The sequence below is a fragment of the Melanotaenia boesemani genome, chromosome 2 (genome assembly GCF_017639745.1).
Source record: "Melanotaenia boesemani isolate fMelBoe1 chromosome 2, fMelBoe1.pri, whole genome shotgun sequence".
Classification (NCBI taxonomy): Eukaryota; Metazoa; Chordata; class Actinopteri; order Atheriniformes; family Melanotaeniidae; genus Melanotaenia; species Melanotaenia boesemani.
Window position 1 is genome coordinate 40,011,736 of NC_055683.1, and position 27,388 is coordinate 40,039,123.

Genomic DNA, 27,388 nt, shown 5'->3' on the forward strand with positions numbered 1-27,388 from the left:
AAGTTGATATAAATTATGGGGCCACAAAAGACGCTAAATTAAGAGCCAATCGGGAGCCAAAAGAGCCGAACATCCCATCACTAGTATAGTAAAGGATGCTACCGCGGAGAGGGATGAAAAGACAAGTTAAAAAATTGTTTTAGAACAGAAAAAGTAAGAATAAAATTAAAATTCTTCAGTTAGTATTTGGTTTTTAAGTTTAATTTTATTAAATGCAACATGTCACAAACACTTTTAACTTCTTAAATATTAAAAGTCCACACTCTTCATTACTAGGACATTAATATCTGACGGTAAGCCAGCGCGGGATCATCCAGCAGCAGCTATTGTAAGTTTTTCAGCCTGGGTCATGAAACGGAGGCCGATCGTCCTCCTGCTCTGAATGCAGCTGCTGAGGAACAAGCCTCTTCTGAGCGAGGGGTCTGCAACACCCCCTCCTCATCGAAGAGTGAACTCTACGCTCTTTACGTCAGTCTCCAAACGTCTCCACTATCACCAGAAAAAGTCGCTGGATTTGTCGCTAGTCCCTTTTTTTTAAATAAGTCGCTAGAGGTGATTAAAAACTCGCTAATACAGCGACAAAGTCACTAAGTTGGCAACACAACGAGCTGCCGACTGTAAAAGGCTGCGCCCTCGTTCTTCAGGCAGCGTAACGAAGCCTCGGCCTCGCGTTCGCCCCCTGGTGGTTGGCAGACTGCTGGTTGAGAACGTGTGATCAGAGATGCAGCAGAGCCGCGTTCTGAATTTAAATATCGTTGTTGATCAGGTTTATTTAATTGTGGTCACCAAAATCGTGATCACGATCAAAATCTGATTAATTGCGCAGCTCTACTCTGAAAATGATTCGATGTGTTTTGTATAGGTTTTATAATTAAAGGGAGCAGTTTAAAGTGTTACAGTTAGTCTCTAATATTCAAGAAAAACCGGTGTTTGATAAATATCTGTTACAGAAGACGTAATAGAACTGATCCAGGAAGTTAGAGGTGAAACCAGTTCTAGTGTTAAACCAGTAAAATGCTAGTTATCCATCAGCTGCTGCCTCTCTGCAGAAGACGGAAATAATTCTTCACTCGGTGTTTTCTCTCTCCGTCAGTCTTTCCCACAGTGGCAGTTTTTCTCCATCTCTGTTAGATTCGGCTGCTTTCTCTCCTCCTCCTCCTCCTCTTCCTCCCACGTTCTGTCCTTCTCGGGTCTCGGCATCTTGGCTGTAAATCAGTGTGACTTTAATGCATTTTCACTCTGCTGTGTTGAATAATAAATGATCATGTAACTGGTTTTAGGAAGGATTCAAAATGCAACCTCAACCGTTTGTTTATTGCTAATAACTGATCAGTTCCATGCTTTTATTATTAACCACAAAAGCATTTAAAAATGATAAAAACAAGTCAAAATGAAAAATAAAAAATGAAAAAAGTAAGGACCAGAGTTTTACAATTAATTCAAAACTGAACAGTAAACAGTGGAGAAAGGCTAAAACCAGGATAACATGAGTCTGAGATGCATTCTGTACAACCTGAAGGCAGCTGAGCTCTTTATTTAGACGAGTAAAAAGGCCGTTACAGTCGTCTAAACAAGAGAAATTAAAGCAAAGATCTCCATTTCAAGCTCAGTCTTTAACACCAGCAGCTTCGGCCTCCAGCAGCACTAACGGATGGATCAGGGTCACCGAGCCAGACCTGCTATAAGATTTATCAGGAGGGAAAATTTAAGGATGATTTATTTGTTCCTTATATCATGAACAGGACAGTTTAAAGTGTGTTATATAAAACATTCCAACAGCAAGCGGGAGAAATATTAAAGAGAAGAATTAAAGCTAAAATAATAGAATAAATGGAATAGAAACATAACAAGAGTTAAATATGATACACGCGTCAAAGGGAACTATATCATCATCATCATCATCTGTCAATATACAGCTAAAAGAAATATATGTAAAATAAAGAAATACCTTCAATAAAACCAGTGGCAAAAATAAATAAAAAAAGAAGTTTTCATGTCTGATATATCAGGTTTAAATCAGACTTCAGGTTTAAACCAGACTTCAGGTTTTGAACCAGATTTTCAGGTTTTGAATCAGACTTCAGGTTTGAACTCAGACTTCAGGTTTAAATCAGACTTTAGGTTTAAATCAGACTTCAGGTTTAAACCAGACTTCAGGTTTGAACTAGACTTCAGGTTTGAATCAGACTTCAGGTTTAAACCAGACTTCAGGTTTGAATCAGACTTCAGGTTTAAACCAGACTTCAGGTTTGAACCAGACTTCACATTTAAACCAGACTTCAGGTTTAAACCAGACTTCAGGTTTAAATCAGACTTCAGGTTTGAATCAGACTTCAGGTTTAAATCAGACTTCAGGTTTAAACCAGACTTCAGGTTTGAATCAGACTTCAGGTTTAAACAGACTTCAGGTTTTGAACCAGATTTCAGGTTTGAATCAGACCTTCAGGTTAAATACAGACTTCAGGTTTAAACCAGACTTCAGGTTTAAATTCAGACTTCAGGTTTAAACCAGACTTGAGGTTTGAACCAGACTTCAGGTTTAAACCAGACTTCAGGTTTGAATCAGACTTCAGGGTTAAACCAGACTTTCAGGTTTAAAACCAGACTTCGGTTAAATCAGACTTCAGGTTAAACCAGACTTCACATTAAACCAGACTTCAGGTTTTAAACCAGACTTCAGGTTTAAACCAGACTTCAGGTTTGAATCAGACTTCAGGTTTAAACCAGACTTCAGGATTGAATCAGACTTCAGGTTTAAAATCAGATTTCAGGTTTAAATTAGACTTCAGGTTAAATCAGACTTCAGGTTTGAACCAGACTTCAGGTTTAAATCAGACTTCAGGTTTAAATTAGACTTCAGGTTTAAATCAGACTACAGGTTTAAACCAGACTTCAGGTTTAAATCAGACTTCAGGTTTGAACCAGACTTCAGGTTTAAATCAGACTTCAGGTTTAAACCAGACTTCAGGTTTAAATCAGACTTCAGGTTTGAACCAGACTTCAGGTTTGAATCAGACTTCAGGTTTGAACCAGACTTCAGGTTTGAATCAGACTTTCAGGTTTGAATCAGACTTCAGGTTTGAATCAGACTTCAGGTTTAAACCAGACTTTAGGTTTAAATCAGACTTCAGGTTTAAACCAGACTTGAGGTTTGAACCAGACTTCAGGTTTAAACCAGACTTCAGGTTTGAATCAGACTTCAGGGTTAAACCAGACTTCAGGTTTAAATCAGACTTCAGGTTTAAATCAGACTTCAGGTTTAAACCAGACTTCACATTTAAACCAGACTTCATGTTTAAACCAGACTTCAGGTTTAAACCAGACTTCAGGTTTGAATCAGACTTCAGGTTTAAACCAGACTTCAGGTTTGAACCAGACTTCAGGTTTAAATCAGATTTCAGGTTTAAATTAGACTTCAGGTTTAAATCAGACTTCAGGTTTGAACCAGACTTCAGGTTTAAATCAGACTTCAGGTTTAAATTAGACTTCAGGTTTAAATCAGACTACAGGTTTAAACCAGACTTCAGGTTTAAATCAGACTTCAGGTTTGAACCAGACTTCAGGTTTAAATCAGACTTCAGGTTTAAACCAGACTTCAGGTTTAAATCAGACTTCAGGTTTGAACCAGACTTCAGGTTTGAATCAGACTTCAGGTTTGAACCAGACTTCAGGTTTGAATCAGACTTTCAGGTTTGAATCAGACTTCAGGTTTGAATCAGACTTCAGGTTTAAACCAGACTTTAGGTTTAAACCAGACTTCAGGTTTGAATCAGACTTCAGGTTTAAATCAGAACTTCAGGTTTATAACCAGACTTCAGGTTTGAAACCAGACTTCACATTTAAACCAGACTTCAGTTTGAACCAGACTTCAGGTTTGAATCAGACTTCAGGTTTAAATCAGACTTCAGGTTTAAATCAGACTTCAGGTTTGAATCAGACTTCAGGTTTGAATCAGACTTCAGGTTTAAACCAGACTTTAGGTTTAAATCAGACTTCAGGTTTGAATCAGACTTCAGGTTTAAATCAGACTTCAGGTTTAAACCAGACTTCAGGTTTGAATCAGACTTCACATTTAAACCAGACTTCAGGTTTGAACCAGGCTTCAGGTTTGAATCAGACTTCAGGTTTGAATCAGACTTCAGGTTTGAATCAGACTTCAGGTTTAAATCAGACTTCAGGTTTGAATCAGACTTCAGGTTTAAACCAGACTTCAGGTTTGAACCAGACTTCAGGTTTGAATCAGACTTCAGGTTTAAATCAGACTTCAGGTTTAAATCAGACTTCAGGTTTGAATCAGACTTCAGGTTTAAATCAGACTTCAGGTTTGAATCAGACTTCAGGTTTGAATCAGACTTCAGGTTTGAATCACACTTCAGGTTTGAATCAGACTTCAAGTTTAAATCAGACTTCAGGTTTAAATCAGACTTCACATTTAAACCAGACTTCAGGTTTAAACCAGACTTCAGGTTTAAATCAGACTTCAGGTTTGAATCAGACTTCAGGTTTAAATCAGACTTCAGGTTTGAACCAGACTTCAGGTGTAAATCAGACTTTAGGTTTAAATCAGACTTCACATTTAAACCAGACTTCAGGTTTGAATCAGACTTCAGGTTTAAACCTGACTTCAGGTTTGAATCAGACTTCAGGTTTAAACCAGACTTGAGGTTTGAACCAGACTTCAGGTTTAAACCAGACTTCAGGTTTGAATCAGACTTCAGGGTTAATCCAGACTTCAGGTTTGAATCAGACTTCAGGTTTAAACCAGACTTCAGGTTTAAATCAGACTTCAGGTTTAAACCAGACTTCACATTTAAACCAGACTTCAGGTTTAAACCAGACTTCAGGTTTAAACCAGACTTCAGGTTTGAATCAGACTTCAGGTTTAAACCAGACTTCAGGTTTGAACCAGACTTCAGGTTTAAATCAGATTTCAGGTTTAAATTAGACTTCAGGTTTAAATCAGACTTCAGGTTTGAACCAGACTTCAGGTTTAAATCAGACTTCAGGTTTAAATTAGACTTCAGGTTTAAATCAGGCTACAGGTTTAAACCAGACTTCAGGTTTAAATCAGACTTCAGGTTTGAACCAGACTTCAGGTTTAAATCAGACTTCAGGTTTAAATCAGACTTCAGGTTTAAATCAGACTTCAGGTTTGAATCAGACTTCAGGTTTGAACCAGACTTCAGGTTTGAATCAGACTTTCAGGTTTGAATCAGACTTCAGGTTTGAATCAGACTTCAGGTTTAAACCAGACTTTAGGTTTAAATCAGACTTCAGGTTTGAACCAGACTTCACATTTAAACCAGACTTCAGGTTTGAACCAGACTTCAGGTTTGAATCAGACTTCAGGTTTAAATCAGACTTCAGGTTTAAATCAGACTTCAGGTTTGAATCAGACTTCAGGTTTGAATCAGACTTCAGGTTTAAACCAGACTTTAGGTTTAAATCAGACTTCAGGTTTGAATCAGACTTCAGGTTTAAATCAGACTTCAGGTTTAAACCAGACTTCAGGTTTGAATCAGACTTCACATTTAAACCAGACTTCAGGTTTGAACCAGACTTCAGGTTTGAATCAGACTTCAGGTTTAAATCAGACTCCAGGTTTAAATCAGACTTCAGGTTTGAATCAGACTTCAGGTTTAAATCAGACTTCAGGTTTGAATCAGACTTCAGGTTTGAGTCAGACTTCAGGTTTGAATCACACTTCAGGTTTGAATCAGACTTCAAGTTTAAATCAGACTTCAGGTTTAAATCAGACTTCACATTTAAACCAGACTTCAGGTTTAAACCAGACTTCAGGTTTGAATCAGACTTCAGGTTTAAATCAGACTTCAGGTTTGAACCAGACTTCAGGTTTAAATCAGACTTCAGGTTTGAACCAGACTTCAGGTTTAAACCAGATTTAAGGTTTGAATCAGACTTCAGGTTTAAATTAGACTTCAGGTTTAAATCAGACTTCAGGTTTAAATTAGACTTCAGGTTTAAATCAGACTTCAGGTTTCCCAGGGCTCTCTGGGTGAAAGCTGAACAACAGGGGGCCCAAAGTGGAGCATTGGGGGACTCCATGTGTAGATGTGTAGTTAAGTAGTCCCTGTTTTTCGAGTAGGCTTCAAAGCGGTTCTGAACTGGACCGGAGAAGTCGGGTCTGAGTGGTAGATGAGGTGAAGACAAACTGGAAGCTGGTTTCAGAAAGGACAGGAAGTGATTGTGAATAAATGTGCAGGCTGAATTTATGACAAATCATCCTTGAATCAGACGTACCACATGGATTTACTCACCAGCTTTCCATCCCCCCAGGACTTCCCCTCACCTCTGTCCTGCAGTCACCCGCAGATGCAACCAATGTATTGATCTCTGATCAGTGATGTCAGTCTGATCCTGTTATTACTGACACACACCTCTTCCTTCGGTCTCTCCAGCTTTTCCTCCTCTTTTCTCACATTTCCCTCCTCAGCCTCTCTCTGTCACCAGTGTGGTGTCTCTATGGTAACCGCCTGCAGAGAGGCGGACCCCGACAGGACACACCCACTGCAGCATGCCTCTCTCTCACAAGCAGCAGCATATTTTAGTAAATGTGACCACAGGTTTGGGCCGAGCGGTGGTCTGCAGCAGCGCCTTCATGGCTGCTTCTTTCAACGTGTAATCAGCCCCGGATTTATCTCTGCTGAAATGCAAAAAGCTCCACATTTAATCTGCAAATGAGATTTCATTTTAGTCTTTTGGAGTCTTAAAATCTCCCTCAGTTTCCCAGGTTATTTTTAAGTGACGTTCATCTTTTCTAAAAGCTTCAGACTCAGTTTCATGTGTTTCCTCATGTCATGTTTCATGTCTTCTTTAACCTCTAAATCTGGTGGGTTTGTGTAAACCACACCTCAGGTGGAGTCCTCTGGTTTCAGGCTGTAGGTTCAGGGTGTGGATGGTGCATTCAGGCGCAGTCTGTACATCTAACCTCTGTGTGTTTGTGTATCTGTGCAGAAACTCTGCTGGATGACTTCATGTTGACACATCCCATCTTCCTGACGGCCGACAGGCTCCAGCAAGTCCTGCTGCAGCAGTATCCTTCCTTCAGTGATCACCCACAGCGCCATGCTGTGTGTGTGTGTGTGTGTGTGTGTGTGTGTGTGTGTGTGTGTGTGTGTGTGTGTGTGTGTGTGTGTGTGTGTGTGTGTGTCCACTTACATGCACGCTCTCATTCGTGCACTCTAACATGCATGTGTTTGTGTTACATGTTCGTGATCTGGATTAGGTTTGTTGGTTTGTTCTAGACTTGTGGGTTGGTTTGCCCTGGTCTTTGCCTGCAGGCTGACACTTCTCGTTGCCCCACCCTCCCCGTATGTCTGAAACAAAAGTTAAGAAACCAAAACTCTGATCTGTGGGTGAAAAGCCCATAAAAATAAGATTTTAATGTTAAGGAACATCAGGACAAACTGTTGGACTCGGCCCTTTATTATTTCCCACCCCTGGTCAAACCTGTGTTTTGCAGGTTTAATGTGCCCTTTTTTTTTTGATGATCAAGGCGTCCTCGTCCCGCTATTCCACCGAGACAATGTGGGACATTTGAACAGATGAAAACTGCTCAATTATATTTTTCTTCTATACAGAATTGGCACAGCAAAGTAATTTAACAATTACAACCCTAATTTAAAAAAAGTCTGTAAACTGTCCATCCATCCATTTTCTTCCGCTTATCCGGAGTCGGGTCGCGGGGGCAGCTGCCTAAGCAGGGAAACCCAGACTTCCCTCTCCCCGGCCACATTCACCAGCCCATCCAGAGGGATCCCGAGGCGTTCCCAGGCCAGCCGAGAGATGTAGTCTGTCCAGCGTGTCCTGGGTCTGCCCCGGTGCCTCTTTCCGATGGGACGTGCCTGGAACACCTCACCAGGGAGGCGTCCAGGAGGCATCCTGACCAGATGCCCGAGCCACCTCATCTGGCTCCTCTCGATGTGGAGGAGAAGCGGCGAGTCTGTAAACTGTGCAAAACATAAATAAAGCAGAAGCTCATCAACTCGTATGTTATTCCAAGTAAAAGATAAAAACATGTCAGAGGATGAAACGCAGACGTTTCACCATGAGATGAAAATATGAGCTGATAGTGAATCTGATGGAAAAACTTGGAACAGGAGCAACAAAAGGCTGGAAAAGTACCTGGTACAAACCAGAAACACCTGGAGGAGCATTTGACAACTAATCCGGTTACCTGGCAACAGGTCAGTAACATGACTGGTATAAAAGGAGCATTTCAGAGAGGCAGAGTCTCTCAGATGGAAAGATGGACAGAGCTTCACCAATCTGAGACAAACTGAATCTAAAACTGGAACAATTTCAGAAAAATGTTTCTCAGACTTTGAAGATCCTCCATCTACAGTGTAGAACATCATCAGAAGATTCAGAGAATCAGGAGGAATCTCTGTGTGCATGGGACAAGGCTGGATGCTGGTGATCTTCTGCATTAAAAGCAGACATGATTCTCTACTGGAAACCACTGCATGGACTCAGGAAGACTTCCAGAAACCACTGTCTGTGAACACAGTTCACCCTGAAACCCACTAATGCAGGTTAAAGCTCTATCATGCAGAGAAGAAGCCAGATGTGAACAGGATCCAGAACCAGCTTCTTCCGTCTTCTCTGGACCAAAGCTCATTCTGCCTGCAGTACGGACCTCTCACCAATAGAAAACATTTGGAGCATCATGAAATCAAAGCCATCTGAAGCCAAAAGAAATATTTTATTGTTCTAAATTTAAAATGTGAGGACTGAAAGTCATTCGTTGATGAAGAAGGTTGTTTTCTCCAAAGGAAGCGAGCTGCAAATGAACGAACTAAAATCAGCTGCAGCAGGAACAAATTTCACACAGCTGACATGAGGGAAGTCGTCCTCCCCCACAGAGAGATGAAGAGGAGAAAGTAGAGCGAGAGGGATGTGGGCGGACTGAGAAATCCTCCTCTTCCTCTGCTGTTTTCACACATCGCTGTGAAACAAATGTTTTCAGAAGATGTGGAGAACTGGACCCGAGGACTGACCTGGACCTGGACCTGAGGACTGACCTGGACCCAAGGACTGACCTGGACCTGGACCTGAGGACTGACCTGGACCCGAGGACTGACCTGGACCTGGACCTGAGGACTGACCTGGACCCGAGGACTGATCTGGACCTGGACCTGAGGACTGACCTGGACCCGAGGACTGACCTGGACCTGGACCTGGACCTAGACCAAGACCTGGACCTGGACCTAGACCCGAGGAGTGACCTGGACCTGGACTTAGACCTGGACCTGGACCCGAGGACTGACCTGGACCTGGACCTGAGGACTGACCTGGACCCGAGGACTGACCTGGACCTGGACCTAGGCCCGAGGACTGACCTGGACTTGGACCTGGACCTGGACCCGAGGACTGACCTGGACCTGGACCTGAGGACTGACCTGGACCTGGACCTAGACCCGAGGACTGACCTGGACCTGGACTTGGACCTGGAACTGGACCCGAGGACTGACCTGGACCTGGACCTAGACCAAGACCTGGACCTAGACCCGAAGACTGACCTGGACCTAGACCAAGACCTGGACCTGGACCCGAGGACTGACCTGGACCAGGATCTAGACCAAGACCTGGACCCGAGGACTGATCTGGACTTGGACCTGGACCTGGACCCGAGGACTGACCTGGACCTGGACCTAGACCAAGACCTGGACCTGACCCAAATACTGACCTGGACCTGGACCTAGACCAAGACCTGGACCTGGACCTGGACCCGAGGACTGACCAGGACCTGGACCAGAGACGTCAGACGGTCCTGCAGCCGCGAGTCACGATCAAAGACCCAGAAATCAGAGCAAAGAGGAGCTGCTGGAGGAGAATTCTGCTTCCTTTTTAGAGATTAAAATGCATCATGGGACATGGAGTCTAAACTCTGCATGACTTCCCCAAAGAGACGACCGAAACACAAAAGGAAATTCATGAGCCAATCAGAGTCCAGAGACTGAGGCAGCTGTGTGTGTTGGTGTGTATGTAGTCTTATGTGGGTCATCATGGCGGCGTCTCAGAGCCCCAAACTGCTCTCACATTTTACTGCAGATGCTTTGTTTGTTTGTTTACCGTAAAGATGACATCATCTCCTCAGTTAACCGAAGGTAAATGAGGATTTTTACTGATGCCATGGTTACAGGTTGAAGCCGAAAACAGCACAAACAAAAAGGTTTCCTCTTTAACGCGACTTTTTCCAGATTCTCTCTGGATGGAGAGGGGGGAGGGAGGCAGAGGGAGGCAGAGGGGGAGACGAGAAGAGGAGGAGAGAGGGATGGAGAGATGGAGGCCGAGATGAGTGCAGCAGAGAGGAAGCAGGCCGTGCTGAATGTGGCGTTCAGGTACCTGGACACCTACAGAGAACTGCTGCAGGAGGAGGGAGAACGCAGCAACAGCTTCCCCAAGGTAACACATGTACACAAAATACACACCGCAACCACACACAATACACACCGCAACCACACACAATACACACCGCAGCTGCACACATAATACACACTGTAACTATACACATAATACACACTGCAACTACACACAATACACACCGCAACTACATACATTAAAGACTCTGCAACTACACATTATACACACTGCAACTACACACTATACACACCGCAACTACACACAATACACACCGCAGCTACACACATAACACACTCTGCAACTACACATTATACACACTGCAACTACACACATAATACACACCGCAGCTACACACAAAATACACACTGCAACTACACACAATACACACAGAAACTACACACATAACACACTCTGCAACTACACATTATACACACTACAACTACACACATAATACACACCACAGCTACACACAAAATACACACTGCAACTACATATGATACACACCGCAACTACACACATAATACACACTGCAACTACACACATAATACACACTGCAACTACACACATAATACACACCGCAACTACACACATGATACACACCGCAACTACACACATAATACACACTGCAACTACACACATAATACACACCGCAACTACACACATAATACACACCGCAACTACACACATAATACACACTGCAACTACACACATAATACACACCGCAACTACACATAATACACACCGCAACTACACACATAACACTTCTGCAACTACACATTATACACACTACAACTACACACATAATACACACCACAGCTACACACAAAATACACACTGCAACTACACACATAATACACACCGCAACTACACACATAATACACACCGCAGCTACACACAAAATACACACTGCAACTACACACAATACACACCGCAGCTGCATGCATAGTACACACCGCAACTACACACATAATACACACCGCAACTACACACATAATACACACCGCAACTACACACAATACACACCGCAACTACACATTATACACACTGCAACTACACACTATACACACCGCAACTACACACAATACACACTGCAACTACACACAATACACACTGCAACTACACACATAACACACTCTGCAACTACACATTATACACACTGCAACTACACACTATACACACCGCAACTACACACAATACACACCGCAACTACACACAATACACACCGCAACTACACACATAATACACACTGCAACTACACACATAATACACACCGCAACTACACACATAATACACACCACAACTACACACATGATACACACCGCAACTACACACATAATACACACTGCAACTACACACATAATACACACCGCAACTACACACATAATACACACTGCAACTACACACATAATACACACTGCAACTACACACATAATACACACTGCAACTACACATAATACACACTGCAACTACACACATAACACTTCTGCAACTACACATTATACACACTACAACTACACACATAATACACACTACAACTACACACATAATACACACTGCAACTACACACAATACACACCGCAGCTGCATGCGTAGTACACACCGCAACTACACACATAATACACACCGCAACTACACACATAATACACACCGCAACTACACACAATACACACCGCAACTACACATTATACACACTGCAACTACACACTATACACACCGCAACTACACACAATACACACCGCAACTACACACAATACACACTGCAACTACACACATAACACACTCTGCAACTACACATTATACACACTGCAACTACACACTATACACACCGCAACTACACACAATACACACCGCAACTACACACAATACACACCGCAACTACACACAATACACACCGCAACTACACACAATACACACCGCAACTTCACACACAATACGCACTGCAACTTCACGCATAATACACTCTGGAACGACACACACAGTACACTCTGGAACGACACACACTATACACTCTGGAACGACACGTATAATACACACCGCATCTACACACACGAGGCTAGCATATTTGGGCTAAACGGCTGCTAACATGATGCTAATATAGCAGCTAATATTGTTAAGCAGACATGAATGAGATTTTTCTTTGTTAAGCTACTTATCCCCGACCTGTGAATCCAGGGTAAAACGCTCCTGGCTGAAGGGATGAACCAGAGTCAACACATAACAGACAATTTAGCAAAGAACCGGTTTAAACTGGAACTTTGGACTCTTTGTCACACAGACAAAATTGTTCCAATTTCTTTAGTTTCATCTATGAAAACGGGATGTGTTAGCAGGATATCTCTTTAACTGATAACTCCTCTGATTGGCTGTTTCCGAGGCAGCTGAGTTGTGAGCATGTTTCCTCCTGATGTCCGTGAACACGTCGCAGTGAAACATTTCAGATTGTCTTGGTGTGTTTTTGTGCAGGAGCTGTACATGTGTGCGGTTCAGGAGCTGAGTCGGTATCCTGAGCTGGTGGAGGACGTCCTGAAACTGCAGCGATGGACCGAGATCTTACACTGCCCGTAAGACACACCTACACGCCTGTTTTAATGCCTCAGTGGGGACTCGCTACCGGCACAGTACATACAGGCCCGATGTCCATGCAGCTTTCAAAAAGAAGATGAAGCACATTGTGCTGTATGACACCAGCATAGCTGAGAAAGAAGAGCGTTCTGCTACTGGACTGAGTCCACTCCTGACCTAAAACAACCATGACCATTTTATTTAAAAGCGCCTTTCAAAACACCCAAGGACACTGTACAAAAGAACATTAAAACGGTTAAAAACAAACAAAACAAAACAAACAGAACAGAGGACATAAAGATGGAGAGTGACTAGATGACATAAGACTGTCTGAACAAATGTGTTTTGAGTTGTGCTTTGACGAGAGGAAGAGAGTCTATGGTACGGATATGAGGGAGTTCCAGAGATGGGGAGCAGAGTGGCTGAATGCTCGGCTCCCCATAGTGACGAGGCGGGCAGGGGGGACAAGAAGCTGGAGAGAGGAGGAGGATGGAAGTGAACGGATCGGAGTGGTAATGTGCAGGAGATCAGATATAAATGAGGGGCCAGAGTGTGGAGTGCTTTGAATTTAATGAGGAGAATTTCAAAGTTAATTCTTTGTTTTACGGGGAGCCAGTGAAGTTGTTGTAAGATGGGGGTGATGTGGTGAGTAGAAGGGGTCTGTGTAATGATGCGTGCTGCAGAGTTTTGGAGGAGCTGCAGTTTCTGGAGGGATTTATTGGGGAGACCAAAGAGAAGAGAGTTGCTAAGTCAATCCGGGAGATAACAAGATGTGGACGAGGATGGCAGTGGTGGGGGGGGGGTGAGAGAGGGACGGAGACGAGAAATGTTTCTCAAGTGAAAATATGCAGACCGGGTGATGCTGTTAATGTGGGAGTGAAAGGAAAGAGGACGACACCCAGACTCTTTACCTGAGGGGAGGTGAGTTGTTTATGGAAATGGGAAAACTGTTAAATTTGGAGAGAGTGGGGGGCGTGCTACCAGGAGGACTTCTGTTTTAGAAATGTTGAGTTTGTTGGATGCTTTAGGACCAATAATGTACTTGCATTTTGCCTCGTGTTCTCATAGCGAACCGGCTCCATTGATGGTGTAACTGTCGCTTGTGTACTATGGTTGTTACCAGAGGATTACATCAGGGAGCTGTTAGAGAACACAGACCAGATGAAGTTGATGGATTTGTTAACAAAATGATAAACATGAGGAGGTCATTTAGAGATCACAGCATCGTAGATGGTATGTAAGGACCCTAAACATAACGCCTTGTCTTTCCTTTAAAACTTTACATCATTTTAACACGTCAACGCTGTGACATACTGTCCGTACACTGCCTCCTACTGTCTGCTCTAACAGTGCAGCTTGTGAACATGTAGCCTCCACTAGAGAGCAGAATTAGAACTGAGAGTTCCTTTGTGCCCAGTTTTCGTTTTGGGGTTTTTAGTTGTGTTTTTGTGTTTTTAGATTTAGCAGTAACCCTTACAAATCCTCCAGATCTCTCTGACCTCCATCTCTTCTATCATCAACACCGTCTCAGGAGCGGTGGTGTGTAGCTCTGTGGGGTAAATGTGATGGATATTTTACCCTTTAGATGATCTACAGAAGTTTTCCAGACAATTCTATCCCATCCAGGAGGTTTACAATCCAGCCACTAAATGTAGTTTTATTCAGGTAAATCCACAATGATCCATGATAACAGCATTATTTATCACATTTCATCATAAAAACATCACCATCACTACTATGTTGCTAAGAGACCTCTATTTAGACCTGGACATGATGATGAAGCCACTTCCTGTCAGACTTTCCACCAATCAGAGAGCTTAGATTGACGGTAACGTCCAATCAGGAGCAGCCAAAGATCAACCAGTGAGCAGAAAGTTCTATGTGTGTGTGAAAAGAAGAAAAATAATGCTCCTCTATGGCTGGAATAAAGCCAAGAAGACGTTTCTGATGCACGGTGGCGCCACAAAGCAGCTGAGCTGGAGTTGGTTTAGTGAGGATAGCAGGTAAATAGTAGCAGGAATAACTGGAAATGAGGAAAAAGTGGAAACATGGAAATAGTTTCTGTTGTGTGTTTGTTTCAATAACAATATTTTTTCTCCTGAAAGCCAAGACTTGAGAGAACGATGAGATGAGAAAAGGTTTGGTCACTGTTGGTCTGTGTGTTATTTCTACAAAGTTCTGTTAGTAATAAATTCTGCTTTCTTCTTCTGGTCGACCTTTATGCTGCTATATCTATTCATACATTCATTCTACATCATTTTACCTCCCAGTCTGACAGAAACATCATGTCTGATGCTGGCTGGGATTAAAAGCTCCGGCTCCTACAGGCAATTATATTAAAAGAGAACAGTCGGACCAAACATAGCCTGATAATCAGTCTTGTTTTTTGTGTGTTGCAGCTCTGATGAGGAGAAGGAAAGCAGGAAGAAGCAGGTCCGTCCTCTGTTCAGACACTTCCGACGCATTGATGCCTGCCTGCAGCCCAGAGAGGCCTTCAGAGGCTCCGATGAGAGTACGACGCTCTGCATTCACACACCTGCACGTGCTGAAGCATGAAAGCTGTAACACACCTTGTAATCTGTGAAAACACATGACTGAAATGCAAACACACCTGCAGTCTCCGGCCGAGATGCACAAATCACACACTGACACACCCAGAACACACACAGCTTCAGGATCAGCCTCCTAAAGCTGGATTTACACTCGCGTGGCGTCTGCGTACGGCAGGGTCTGCGCTGCTGACGCTGGTGAAATCTGCTCTCGCACTGGAGGGTGTGGTTACGGCGTTGTGTTGCAGTTCCTCTTCCGTGATAAGCTCCAGAAATCTGGAAGCATGTAATCACAATCCGACCAATCACAAGGCAGTATTTCTGCATAGCCGCGCTGCAGCAGGAGAGCATGTCGGGCCTGGAAAAGGTGCGTGTCGAGCCTCCGCGGAGCTTACGACGGTAACTGACCGTATGCAGACGCTGTGCGGGTATAAATCTGAATTGGTTACTGATGGTAGCAACCTTTTCAGTGAAGTAGGAAGCAAACATTTCTGCAGTCAGCACAGTGGGAGGCTGAGCAGGTGGTGGAGATAGAAGAGAGTTAAACACCATGAACATGTCGTGTGATGGGAGCATTGCAGATCTTGTTCTGATAAAAGGCTATCTTGGCCGCCTTTAGGCTGGTTGGAAAGATGCAGGGTTTTGTCGTACTTGGTATTTGTTTAGTTATTAAATTAATAGATATTCTCCTCTGTAAGTTTATTTTTAGGCTTGTTGAAGTTTTGTTGCTTAATTTTTCAACTCGTTTTGTCTTAACAAGCATGAACTGTAGCAGAATCTCTGCCCTCCATTTTCTCATTTCTCCAAAAGCAATGCATATCAAATCACCATGATTCATGGAGTTTCTGCATCTCCTCTAACAACACTGGCCAAAATGAGGATCATACATATAAAAAGTGGGTTAAAAGACAGGGTTCAGCCTCAGTTGGATGCATGTTAAATGCTGCATGCAGCAGGAGCAGGTTGCATCCAGATTTAATGCAACATTCATGCACACCAGCAGATAAACAGACGTGGAAGGAGAGCTGGGGTTGATGATCTCCTGCAGCCGGTTTGAAAACGTGCTTCTCATGCTGGTCTTATAGCTTTATAGCTATTATATTTAAAACAGACCTCATGCTGTGATTTAGATTTTAAAAATGAAATATAATATATTAATAAATATTTATTTTTGAGAGCAGTTAAGAAATAGTTAAAGTGAAGTATAAGATATTTAATCATAATAATGAGAATCATTAACAAAAATGAGCTTTTCTAATCATTTCAGCATTTTCTTTCTACTTTCATGTGTTTAAACAAGACTGAATATTTTCCTCCAATGTTTGCTTGGTGTTGCTCAAAGATCAGAAGGAATGTTTTCAATCATCTCTGACTCATTCCTCATTGCTGCTGGCGAACACAACTGGTTCTGTCTGTGTCATAACAGCTCAGGTGGCCCGGTTCTGTCCATGTGATCATGGCCCAGGTGACCTGGTTCTGTCTGTGTGATAACAGCTCAGGTGGCCTGGTTCTGTCCATGTGATCATGGCCCAGGTGACCTGATTCTGTCTGTGTGATAACAGCTCAGAGGATTCGGTTCTGACCGTGTGATAACAGCTCAGGTGGCCCGGTTCTGTCTGTGTGATAATAACTCAGAGGATTCGGTTCTATCCATTTGATAAGAGCTCAGGTGGCCCGGTTCTGTCTGTGTGATAACAGCTCAGGTGACCCGGTTCTGTCTGTGTGATAACAGCTCAGGTGATCCGGTTCTGTCTGTGTGATAACAGCTCAGGTGACCTGGTTCTGACCATGTGATAATAGCTCAGGTGGCCCGGTTCTGTCTGTGTGATAACAACTCAGAGGATTCGGTTCTATCCGTGTTATAAGAGCTCAGGTGGCCCGGTTCTGTCTGTGTGATAACAACTCAGAGGATTCGGTTCTATCCATGTTATAAGAGCTTAGGTGGCCCGGTTCTGTCTGTGTGATAACAGCTCAGGTGACCCGGTTCTGTCCATGTGATCATGGCCCAGGTGACCTGATTCTGTCTGTGTGATAACAGCTCAGAGGATTCGGTTCTGACCGTGTGATAACAGCTCAGGTGGCCCGGTTCTGTCTGTGTGATAATAACTCAGAGGATTCGGTTCTATCCATTTGATAAGAGCTCAGGTGGCCCGGTTCTGTCTGTGTGATAACAGCTCAGGTGACCTGGTTCTGACCATGTGATAATAGCTCAGGTGGCCCGGTTCTGTCTGTGTGATAACAACTCAGAGGATTCGGTTCTATCCATGTTATAAGAGCTCAGGTGGCCCGGTTCTGTCTGTGTGATAACAACTCAGAGGATTCGGTTCTATCCATGTTATAAGAGCTCAGGTGGCCCGGTTCTGTCTGTGTGATAACAGCTCAGGTGACCCGGTTCTGTCCATTTGATAATGGTCCAGGTGATCCGGTTCTGTCTGTGTGATAACAGCTCAGGTGACCTGGTTCTGACCATGTGATAATAGCTCAGGTGGCCCGGTTCTGTCTGTGTGATAACAACTCAGAGGTTTCGGTTCTATCCATGTGATAAGAGCTCAGGTGGCCCGGTTCTGTCTGTGTGATAACAACTCAGAGGTTTCGGTTCTATCCATGTGATAAGAGCTCAGGTGGCCCGGTTCTGTCTGTGTGATAACAACTCAGAGGTTTCGGTTCTATCCATGTGATAAGAGCTCAGGTGGCCGGTTTTGTCTGTGTGATAACAGCTCAGGTGACCTGGTTCTGTCCATTTGATAATGGTCCAGGTGATCCGGTTCTGTCTGTGTGATAACAGCTCAGGTGGCCCGGTTCTGTCTGTGTGATAACAGCTCAGGTGACCTGGTTCTGTCCATTTGATAATGGTCCAGGTGACCCGGTTCTGTCTGTGTGATAACAGCTCAGGTGGCCCGGTTCTGTCTGTGTGATAACAGCTCAGGTGACCTGGTTCTGACAGTGTGAAAACAGCTCAGGTGGCCCGGTTCTGTCTGTGTGATAACAGCTCAGGTGACCCGGTTCTGTCCATGTGATCATGGCCCAGGTGACCTGGTTCTGACCATGTGATAACAGCTCAGGTGGCCCGATTCTGTCTGTGTAATAACAGCTCAGGTGATCTCGTTCTGACCGTATGATAACAGCTCAGGTGACCTCGTTCTGTCCATGCGATAATAGGTGACCCGGTTCTGTCTGTGTAATAACAGCTCAGGTGATCTCGTTCTGACCGTATGATAACAGCTCAGGTGACCTCGTTCTGTCCATGCGATAATAGGTGACCCGGTTCTGTCTGTGTAATAACAGCTCAGGTGATCCAGTTCTGTCTGTGTAATAACAGCTCAGGTGACCCGGTTCTGACCATGTGATAACAGCACAGGTGACCCGGTTCTGTCCATGTAATAACAGCTCAGGTGACCCGGTTCTGACCATGTAATAACAGCTCAGGTGACCCGGTTCTGACCATGTAATAACAGCTCAGGTGATCCAGTTCTGTCTGTGTAATAACAGCTCAGGTGACCCGGTTCTGACCATATGATAACAGCTCAGGTGACCCGGTGTTGTCTGTGTAATAACAGCTCAGGTGACCCGGTGTTGTCTGTGTAATAACAGCTCAGGTGACCCGGTTCTGACCATATGATAACAGCTCAGGTGACCCGGTTCTCTCCATGTAATAACAGCTCAGGTGACCCGGTTCTGACCATATGATAACAGCTCAGGTGATCCAGTTCTGTCTGTGTAATAACAGCTCAGGTGACCCGGTTCTGACCATATGATAACAGCTCAGGTGACCCGGTTCTCTCCATGTAATAACAGCTCAGGTGATCCAGTTCTGTCTGTGTAATAACAGCTCAGGTGACCCAGTTCTGACCATATGATAACAGCTCAGGTGACCCGGTTCTGTCCATGTAATAACAGCTCAGGTGACCCGGTGTTGTCTATGTAATAACAGCTCAGGTGATCCAGTTCTGTCTGTGGGATAACAGCTCAGGTGACCCGGTTCTGACCATATGATAACAGCTCAGGTGACCCGGTTCTGTCCATTTAATAACAGCTCGGATGACCCGGTTCTGTCCGTGTAATAACAGCTCAGGTGACCCAGTTCTGTCCATGTAATAACAGCTCAGGTGACCCGGTTCTGTCAGGCAGACAGTGGTCCATGAGGTCACCTGGTTTCTGATGTGAAACCAGTCGCTTGTTTTGAGCATATCTTGGTAGATGTGACCATTTCTGACTCAACACCGGTGTCTGTGTGTGTTCAGTCTTCTGCAGGGTCTACACCCCAGACCACTCGTACGTCACCATCAGGAGCCGCCTTTCCTGTCGGGTTGGAGAGATTCTGGCTCTGGTCAGAGAGAAACTCCAGTACAGCGAAGACCAACCAGTTCTGCCTGGAAACCTCATACTGGTGGCCGTCACATCAGCTGGAGGTTAGAACACACACACACACACTTAAATATATATATATACACACACCTACATTCTGGTTTCTGAGGTTGTGTGTGACTGTGGTTGATGTGTTCAGAGAAAGCGGTGTTTCGTCCCAGTGATGAGGCCGTCTTCACCACACTGGGCGTCAACACTCACCTGTTCGCCTGTGAACCGTCTGAACTGGACTCGCTGGTGAGGATTTGACTGATGGATGACTACTGATTGATTGAAAGTGTAGCAGCGGCAGTGATAACAGAGGAATTTTCTCTGGAAAACCAGGAAACATTCAGGTTTTTAGGTTTTTGGTGCCTGATGAATGTGTTTTTGTTTTGTTCTTGTTACCCTCTTAATGGAATGATGAGGTGTTTGAATTCAATCCTTTTAGTCCAAAACAGGAACAAAACAAGTAAAAGACCTTGGAAATACTCTGCAGCGCCCCCTGCTGGTGTTCCCCATGAAAACACACTCTGTCATTAACTAGACCTAAACTTCTTAACCACGATGTTTTTAAACTGTCATCTGTTACGTCAGAGCAGATAAACCATGAGAAAAGATCAGTTCTAACACAGTTCAAATAAAAATTAGAGGGCTGAGTTTGTTTTTATTTCTAAATTCTTCTAATCTGCATACTTTTATAACATGATGTTCAGCTATAATTAAATGTTTATTTACATTCCAAAAAACCTTTGGGAACGGAAAAAAAACTCTAGCTTATCCTCAATTTTGTCCATAAAATTATTTTTAAATGTAACTAAAATAATCAAGATTTCTTTTTTACATGAAATTATGCCATCTGTAAAGGAACTCTAATGAACTTCATCCCTCTGAGGATTGATGAAGTCTGTAAATCTGAGATGACATGTAGACAAGAGTTATTCTGATGACATCACTTCCTGTGTTCTTAGCTTCCTCTTCCTGAGGAGATCCACTGGACACCAGGTGACAGTAAACTTCACGACATGTCAGCGGAGGAAGTGGCCAGTCAGCTGGTGGTGTTTGACTGGGAGCTCTTCAGCTGTGTACACGAGGTTGGTGAAACAGATTTAGGATGCATCTAAAAGAGTCAGGATGCTCTGAGAAATGTAGAAGAACTGTGTTAGTACAAAGTCTGGAGAGATGGAATAGATGACATTCAAACTAAACCTCAGGTTCATCTTAACATGAGTTTATGTCTATAGAAGGCAGAGATGTTTTTGAGTCCTGCTTCGTTGCATTGAAGAGATTTAAATTTATTAGAGGATATAAATTTAAATATCTGAGGTGTTTTGTTAAAATCACATTTAATGACAATGTTGATGAAATGCAGTTCCACTTGTGTCCTGCAGGTGGAGTTTGTGTGTTATGTGTTTCATGGCGAGCAGTCTCGCTGGCGCCCCCTCAACCTGGAGCTGGTACTGCAGCGCTGCAGCGAGATGCAGCACTGGGTCGCCACGGAGATCTTGCAGTGCCAGTCGCTGCCGAAGAGGATCCAGCTGCTCCGCAAGTTCATCAAGATCGCAGCGCTGTAAGTCCAAACGTAATTCCAGTACGTGACGTTAAAACTGCTTTCCGGACTCGTTTAATGACACAGTGGCATCTATCATGAGCATTTCTGGAGCTGTCGCTGCCCATCAACATCCCAAGCCTGAGAACTGGACTATGTAACTTCTTCCTCCGGGACGCCGCATGACGCTGCAGCAGAGCTTTTCTTTACCCACTTTCAACAGTCATGGAGCAGAATCGGCTCTTTATAAATTCCCATTCCATCTATTTGTCATTGATAAGAAAGAGTTCTGGTAATATTTTGTTTATAATAATTAATATTTGGACCTGTTTCACGTCAAATTAATAAGAAAATTAGGTCAGTTTTCACAAAGAAACAGAATCTTTCAGATTTTAGAAAATCTAACTTTGAATAATTACCTGCTGAGTTAAAATGTTTAATCACCTTATGCATCATCCAAAGCTAATAAAAGAGGAGTAAGCATGTTTTATTATTATTTAGAGGGAACTTTAATTTATCCAACAGTGTCAAACTCTCAGTCATAAGACTTTTCTTCATTTTCCTGACCACTATCACATATTTGTTAAAACCACCAGAGTGCACATCATCCCATACGAGCATTTAAAAAGGGAAAGTTTTTCCACTGTATGGAATGAGAGCTCGGGATCCCTCCGGATGAGCTGGTGAATGTGGTCGGGGAGAAGGAAGTCTGGGTTTCCCTGCTTAGACAGCTGCCCGACTCGACCCGATAAGCGGCAGAAAATGGATGGATGGATGATGGATGGATGGATGGATGGATGGATGGAATGAGTACTGACTGTCAGGATGGGACTGTACGGCTGTTTATCATGTGCTAAGCTGGGGGACATTTCTAGGCCAAAGTTTTTTTTTTTTTTTTTTTAGTTAACATTATTTGTCAGTACATATCTCTGACACCTAAATTTGTCCCCTGCTTTTAACCCATCACTAGTTATACTAGGAACAGTGGGCTGACAGATGGTACCCTGGGAGCAGTTGGGGTTTGAGGGCCTTGCTCAGGGGCCCACAGTGGTTATTTTACCTTAGTTGCCAGTTCGGATACTTAAACCCAGGTTCTCCAGAGCCAAGGCCACCACTAGGCTACCACTCCTCCTCCTAAAGGGGGCGCTAGCCGCCATCTACCTGGAAAGGGCTATGTTAGTCAGCAGAAGACAGCAACCGTTTAACCTCTCGGTCCTGTAGACTGTAGCTGTTATCCAGGTGCTAGCAGGCGCTAGCCGTTAGCTGAGCGACCAAACCAGCTGACAGCAGTCATGAACCGACCTCAACCCCTTCCTTTCAAAAGGTGGTCACTTTAAGAAGACGGAAGGTTTCACTAACCTAATGAAAGTGAATCATTTAGGTCGTAAAATCATCTTCACCGTATGTCTGAAAGTTGTCTCTGTGTTTCAGCTGCAAGCAGCAACAGGACCTGCTGTCCTTCCTGGCGGTGGTTCTGGGTCTGGATAACCCGGCTGTCAGCAGGCTGCGGCTCACCTGGGAGGTACGGCACCACGCTGCACCATGTTTCACCACACCACCTTACTCCATGTTACACCACACCTTACACGACGTTCAGAGAAAACTGAGGTCTTGGTTCTGTTTGTCCCGATGGTGGATCTTCAAAAACTTTTATAAAAACTTTATATTTGTGGTACTTGCAGTTTTTCTCATCCTGAGAAGGTCTGTGACTTGATGTGATAAATAATCTGACTGATTGGTCGCTGCCGTGTAAAACTGATGTAATGAAATCTTTTCTGTGTTCAGGGTCTCCCAGGAAAGTTCAGGAAGCAGTTTCAGCAGTTTGAAAGCATCGCTGTGAGTAGAAGATGTTTGTTTCATCGTTCTCACACTGCAGCCATCAGAACTGGTCTGCTTTAAAACAATGGCCTTTATCTCTTTTCCTTCTCCCTCCTCTTGTCTCATAGGACCCCTCCAGGAACCACAAATCCTACCGGGACCTGATCACCAGTTTGCGACCACCTCTGATTCCTTTCACACCTCTGCTGCTCAAAGGTGATGCTAAAGTACAAAAGCAGATCAAGCAATGGGTTACTGGTTTGATCTCTGGACTCTAAAGATGAACATTTGAGCTTATTCTACTGACAAAATCTAAATCCCATCTGGTTGACTTTTTCTTGACTCCAGATGATCAGGGAGGGTTGGATTCTGTTAGCGATGCTAGCTGAAGTTAGCCTGCAGTCATGTTGTGACATATATTTTTAGTTTTGTAAAACACAAAGAGGGACCTGAGAAAGCTTTTTAAAGAAGTTATTTTAAACATAAACCTCATTGGTCCTCTGAGACTGTTTGCCTCCAGCTGTGGGCCAGATGTGAAGCTGCTGCAGCAGGTTAGCTCCCCTTCACTAATTAGCACTTCTGGCTAATCAGTGTGTCTTACTGTTAACCTTTAACACACACACACACACACACATGGGTTCAACTACACACAATATTCATGTTTTTATCATTTCTTTCATCTTGTCTCTGCATCAGATCTGTTCTTCTAGTTTTGTAAGGCCCAACTTTGAAAGTTAGCATCCCCGGTCCCTGAAAGTAGCCGAAACCTGATTTTACCAGAAATCTGAAACAGGTCTGTCCCAACCAGAGGACCAGACTCACTGTCGGGTTTGTCCTCATAACAAAACCCAGAGACGTTTGTTTCGCCACATCAAAGACTCTCATCTTCATCGCTGGTTTAATGTGGCAGATCTGTTCTTTTATCTTTGTGAAGACACTGACAGTAAACATTTCCGGTCCCCCTAAAGGTACATAAACCTGATTCTACCAGAACCCGGAAACAGGTCTGTATAATGTCAGAGTCTCACAAGTACACACACATATCTGGATTAGATGGACTGGCGGCAGTGGCTCAGGCGGTAGAGCAGGTCATCCAATGATCGGAAGGTCGGCGGTTCGATTCCCGCTCCCGCAGTCATCTGTCGTTGTGTCCTTGGGCAAGACACTTAACCCTCCTTGCCTCCAGTGTTGGCATCGCTGGTGTATGAATGTGTGGATGAATGTTCGGTGATGGTCGGAGAGGCCGTAGGCGCAGACTGGCAGCCACGTTTCCGTCAGCTTGCCCCAGGGCAGCTGTGGCTACACACGTAGCTTACCATCACCAGGTATGAGTGAGGAGTGGATGAATAATGGATTCACACAATGTAAAGCGCTTTGGGTGCCTTGAAAAGCGCTATATAAATCTAATCCATTGTTATTATTATTATTGTAGGGACTCTCCATTGACACACTGCATTCACAGCCCCCTGACCATCAAATGAATATCTAATCTGAACCCCTAAACCAAACCACAATCTAACTCCAATCCCACCACTGAACCAAGTCTGAACCATTTTGTCCCCACATAACAGTATGTCCCCAGTACCTGGTATGGAGTCAGTCCCCATCATGTAAGGAAAGCAAGTACAAACACACACATACACACATACATGCAGAGTAAGACTCATGTAAATCTATTGAAACCAAACAAGTGAACGCAGATGAAAAGCGTGCCTACTTGTGTGCATGCATGATTGTGTATGTGTGTAGCCTTAAGCCATGTCTCCATGGCAACACAACCAGAGAGAAGAAAATAGATGGACAGAAGTCAAATGGTTAAAGATGAAAAGATGTTATTTTTAGGGTTTCTATGGAAGAATAGGACTTGAGTAGCTTACGGCCACGGTGACGGCACGGCGGCGTGTTAGCGCTGCTGAACACATGACGGTTGCCACATTTCGGAGGGTCTTATTTCATGCTGTAGGTTTCATTTAAATATTCTCCAGTGATACGTTCATGGACAGATTTGTGTTGTCTTTGTCCTCCAGACTTGACATTTCTCCATGAGAGCTGCAAGACGTTTCACGGTGAACTCGTCAACTTTGAGAAGATGGTGAGTTCATGAAAAGAGTTCACAAAGATGTCGTAACACAAACATGAGTTGAACACAAACTTTTACAGCAACAATTCTGTGAGGTTGTTAAGTCAGGCTGCAACGTGTGTGCTGTGAAGCTCCAAATATTTATTATTATTTTGTGTCAAAGGATCAGATCACAGGAATTTCTGATGCGACCATTAACACGATGTTAAATAAAACAAAGGGGAAGACAACAGATGCTAAATAACGACAAAAAAACAACCATAAAATAGGTTTTAAGGGTTGATGTCTTACTGTGTCCATCTTTCTTCTGCAGCATAAAGTTGCAGAGATGGTGAGGAACATCAGGCGATACAGGAGCGCTCAGCTCAGTAAGGCTCATTTCTTCCTGTTTGTCTCCATCTGGTGGTGGTGTTGAAGCACTGCAGCTGTTTGTGCTGTTACTGACCCTGTCATGGTTTTCTGTTTCTGGTAGCCATGGATACCGAGGCGTCCCCGTCCCACCTGCAGACGAAGGCGTACGTTCGGCAGCTTCAGGTGATTGACAACCAGAACTTGCTGTTTGACATGTCCTGCAAGCTGGAGCCCAAAGACACATAGAGGGACGGATGGTGGGACGAAGAGGAGGCAGAGGAAGGTTTATCAGTACCAGACTCCATAAATCAGAGATGCAGACGGAGGTTCAGGTCTGCTCCTTTAACTCCTGAAACAACCTTTTGGTTCAGACTGACAGCTGCTGACATGGAGGACTCACCACGCCGGACCAGAAACCCAGAGACTGGACCGGTCTGCCTGAGGTTAAACTTTTTACAGCAAGTCTTCACTCTCCTGCAGCAGCTTCACCTCTGCAGACAGAAAGTCATAAGCTGAGTAAACCTGACCCACATCAGATCTAACAGCTTTTAAACCGGTTCCTGAGTCTCAGCCGAGACCCAGAGCAGATTCATGGTTTTATTCAAAGTTACGGAAACAGGAGACGGAAAGAAGACCAACAACCAGCTGCTGCCAACCAGTCAGCGATGATGTGAACACAGCAAGAAAATCTCATTATCAGATCAGAAAACACAAAAACTATGGAGCAAACACAGCGAAGTTTATCCTGACATCATCGTAATAAGAAAAACACCATTAAAAACAACTTAAAGGGATAAAATAAACACAACACATGATATAAATTATAAGCATAACTTTGATCTCCAGCCATCATCATAATGAAAATGCTAACAAGAAAATGATCACTAAGAACAACTTAAAGTGTAAAAACATAAATAACCAGAGAATAATAAAAAAAAGAAAAAAAAATCCAAAAATAATAAATCTGAATTTTTCAGGTCAATTTTCAGGCTGATTTAATAAAACTGAAATTATTAATGAAGAAGGAAAAGACTGTGAAAGCAGCAGCTGTTTGTTGGACTGATTCTTCACTTCCTGCTCCGCCTCCTCCTGTGGACCAATCAGACTGCAGGACACCTGTCATGTGACCCAGCCCCTTCAGATCTGTTTTTTGCTCTTTTTTTTGCCCATTTCTTCAGATTTCTGCTGTTTTTGTGAACCAGACAATGAATCAGCTGCAGAATTCTTCCAGTTTCAGGCTGTCTGGCAGGTTTGAGAGAAAATCCAGCTAAGAGCCTTCATCAGGTCGGCATCATCATCGCGAGTGACGTCCTCTCTGCTCAGTTTTCCTTTAAGCTTTGACGCAGATACAGGACACAGTCTGATTGGTCGGTCCTGGCTGTGACATCAGGGGTCAGGGCTGTCCTCTGGCCTGTGCTTCAGAGTCCAGGAACTCTACCTGCACCTGAACACACCACATTCCTCCGTGATGCATTCACTGACATCGCCTGTGACGGACTCCAGAGTGCTGCTGGAGAGCATTGTGGTGCGTTTAAGGACTCACACGATGGGTCGGTGTGGATGAGAGAGTAGATGCTGGTTTTCTACCGAGCATTTCGTTGATGACAAACTGTTTCCTGATCAAACCGGATCAGGTCTGGCTCATTTTAAAGGACCACTCTGCTGTTTTTTTTATGTTTCATCTGATTTAGTTCTGGTTCTGGTCCAGTTCTGACACCAGTCGGAGTTTTTCTGTTTTTAAGCCTAAAT

At 43.8% G+C, this 27,388-nt stretch overlaps 1 protein-coding gene across 1 annotated transcript in view; it reads left to right on the forward strand.

The window, feature by feature from the left end:
- Nucleotides 1-26,498, forward strand: part of rapgefl1 (Rap guanine nucleotide exchange factor (GEF)-like 1) — a 39,264-nt gene extending 12,766 nt beyond the window's left edge. Inside the window, exons 3-16 of the mRNA XM_042003511.1 lie at nt 6,976-7,054; nt 10,224-10,428; nt 12,850-12,947; nt 15,348-15,460; nt 19,739-19,906; nt 20,002-20,099; nt 20,813-20,935; nt 21,233-21,411; nt 22,822-22,912; nt 23,176-23,226; nt 23,337-23,424; nt 25,236-25,300; nt 25,602-25,656; nt 25,761-26,498. Of these exons, the coding sequence (XP_041859445.1) occupies nt 6,976-7,054; nt 10,224-10,428; nt 12,850-12,947; nt 15,348-15,460; nt 19,739-19,906; nt 20,002-20,099; nt 20,813-20,935; nt 21,233-21,411; nt 22,822-22,912; nt 23,176-23,226; nt 23,337-23,424; nt 25,236-25,300; nt 25,602-25,656; nt 25,761-25,885 (1,538 nt within the window). The 3' untranslated portion in view covers nt 25,886-26,498. The remainder of the gene's footprint in view (nt 1-6,975; nt 7,055-10,223; nt 10,429-12,849; nt 12,948-15,347; nt 15,461-19,738; nt 19,907-20,001; nt 20,100-20,812; nt 20,936-21,232; nt 21,412-22,821; nt 22,913-23,175; nt 23,227-23,336; nt 23,425-25,235; nt 25,301-25,601; nt 25,657-25,760) is intronic.
- The last annotated feature ends 890 nt before the right edge of the window (nt 26,499-27,388 follow it).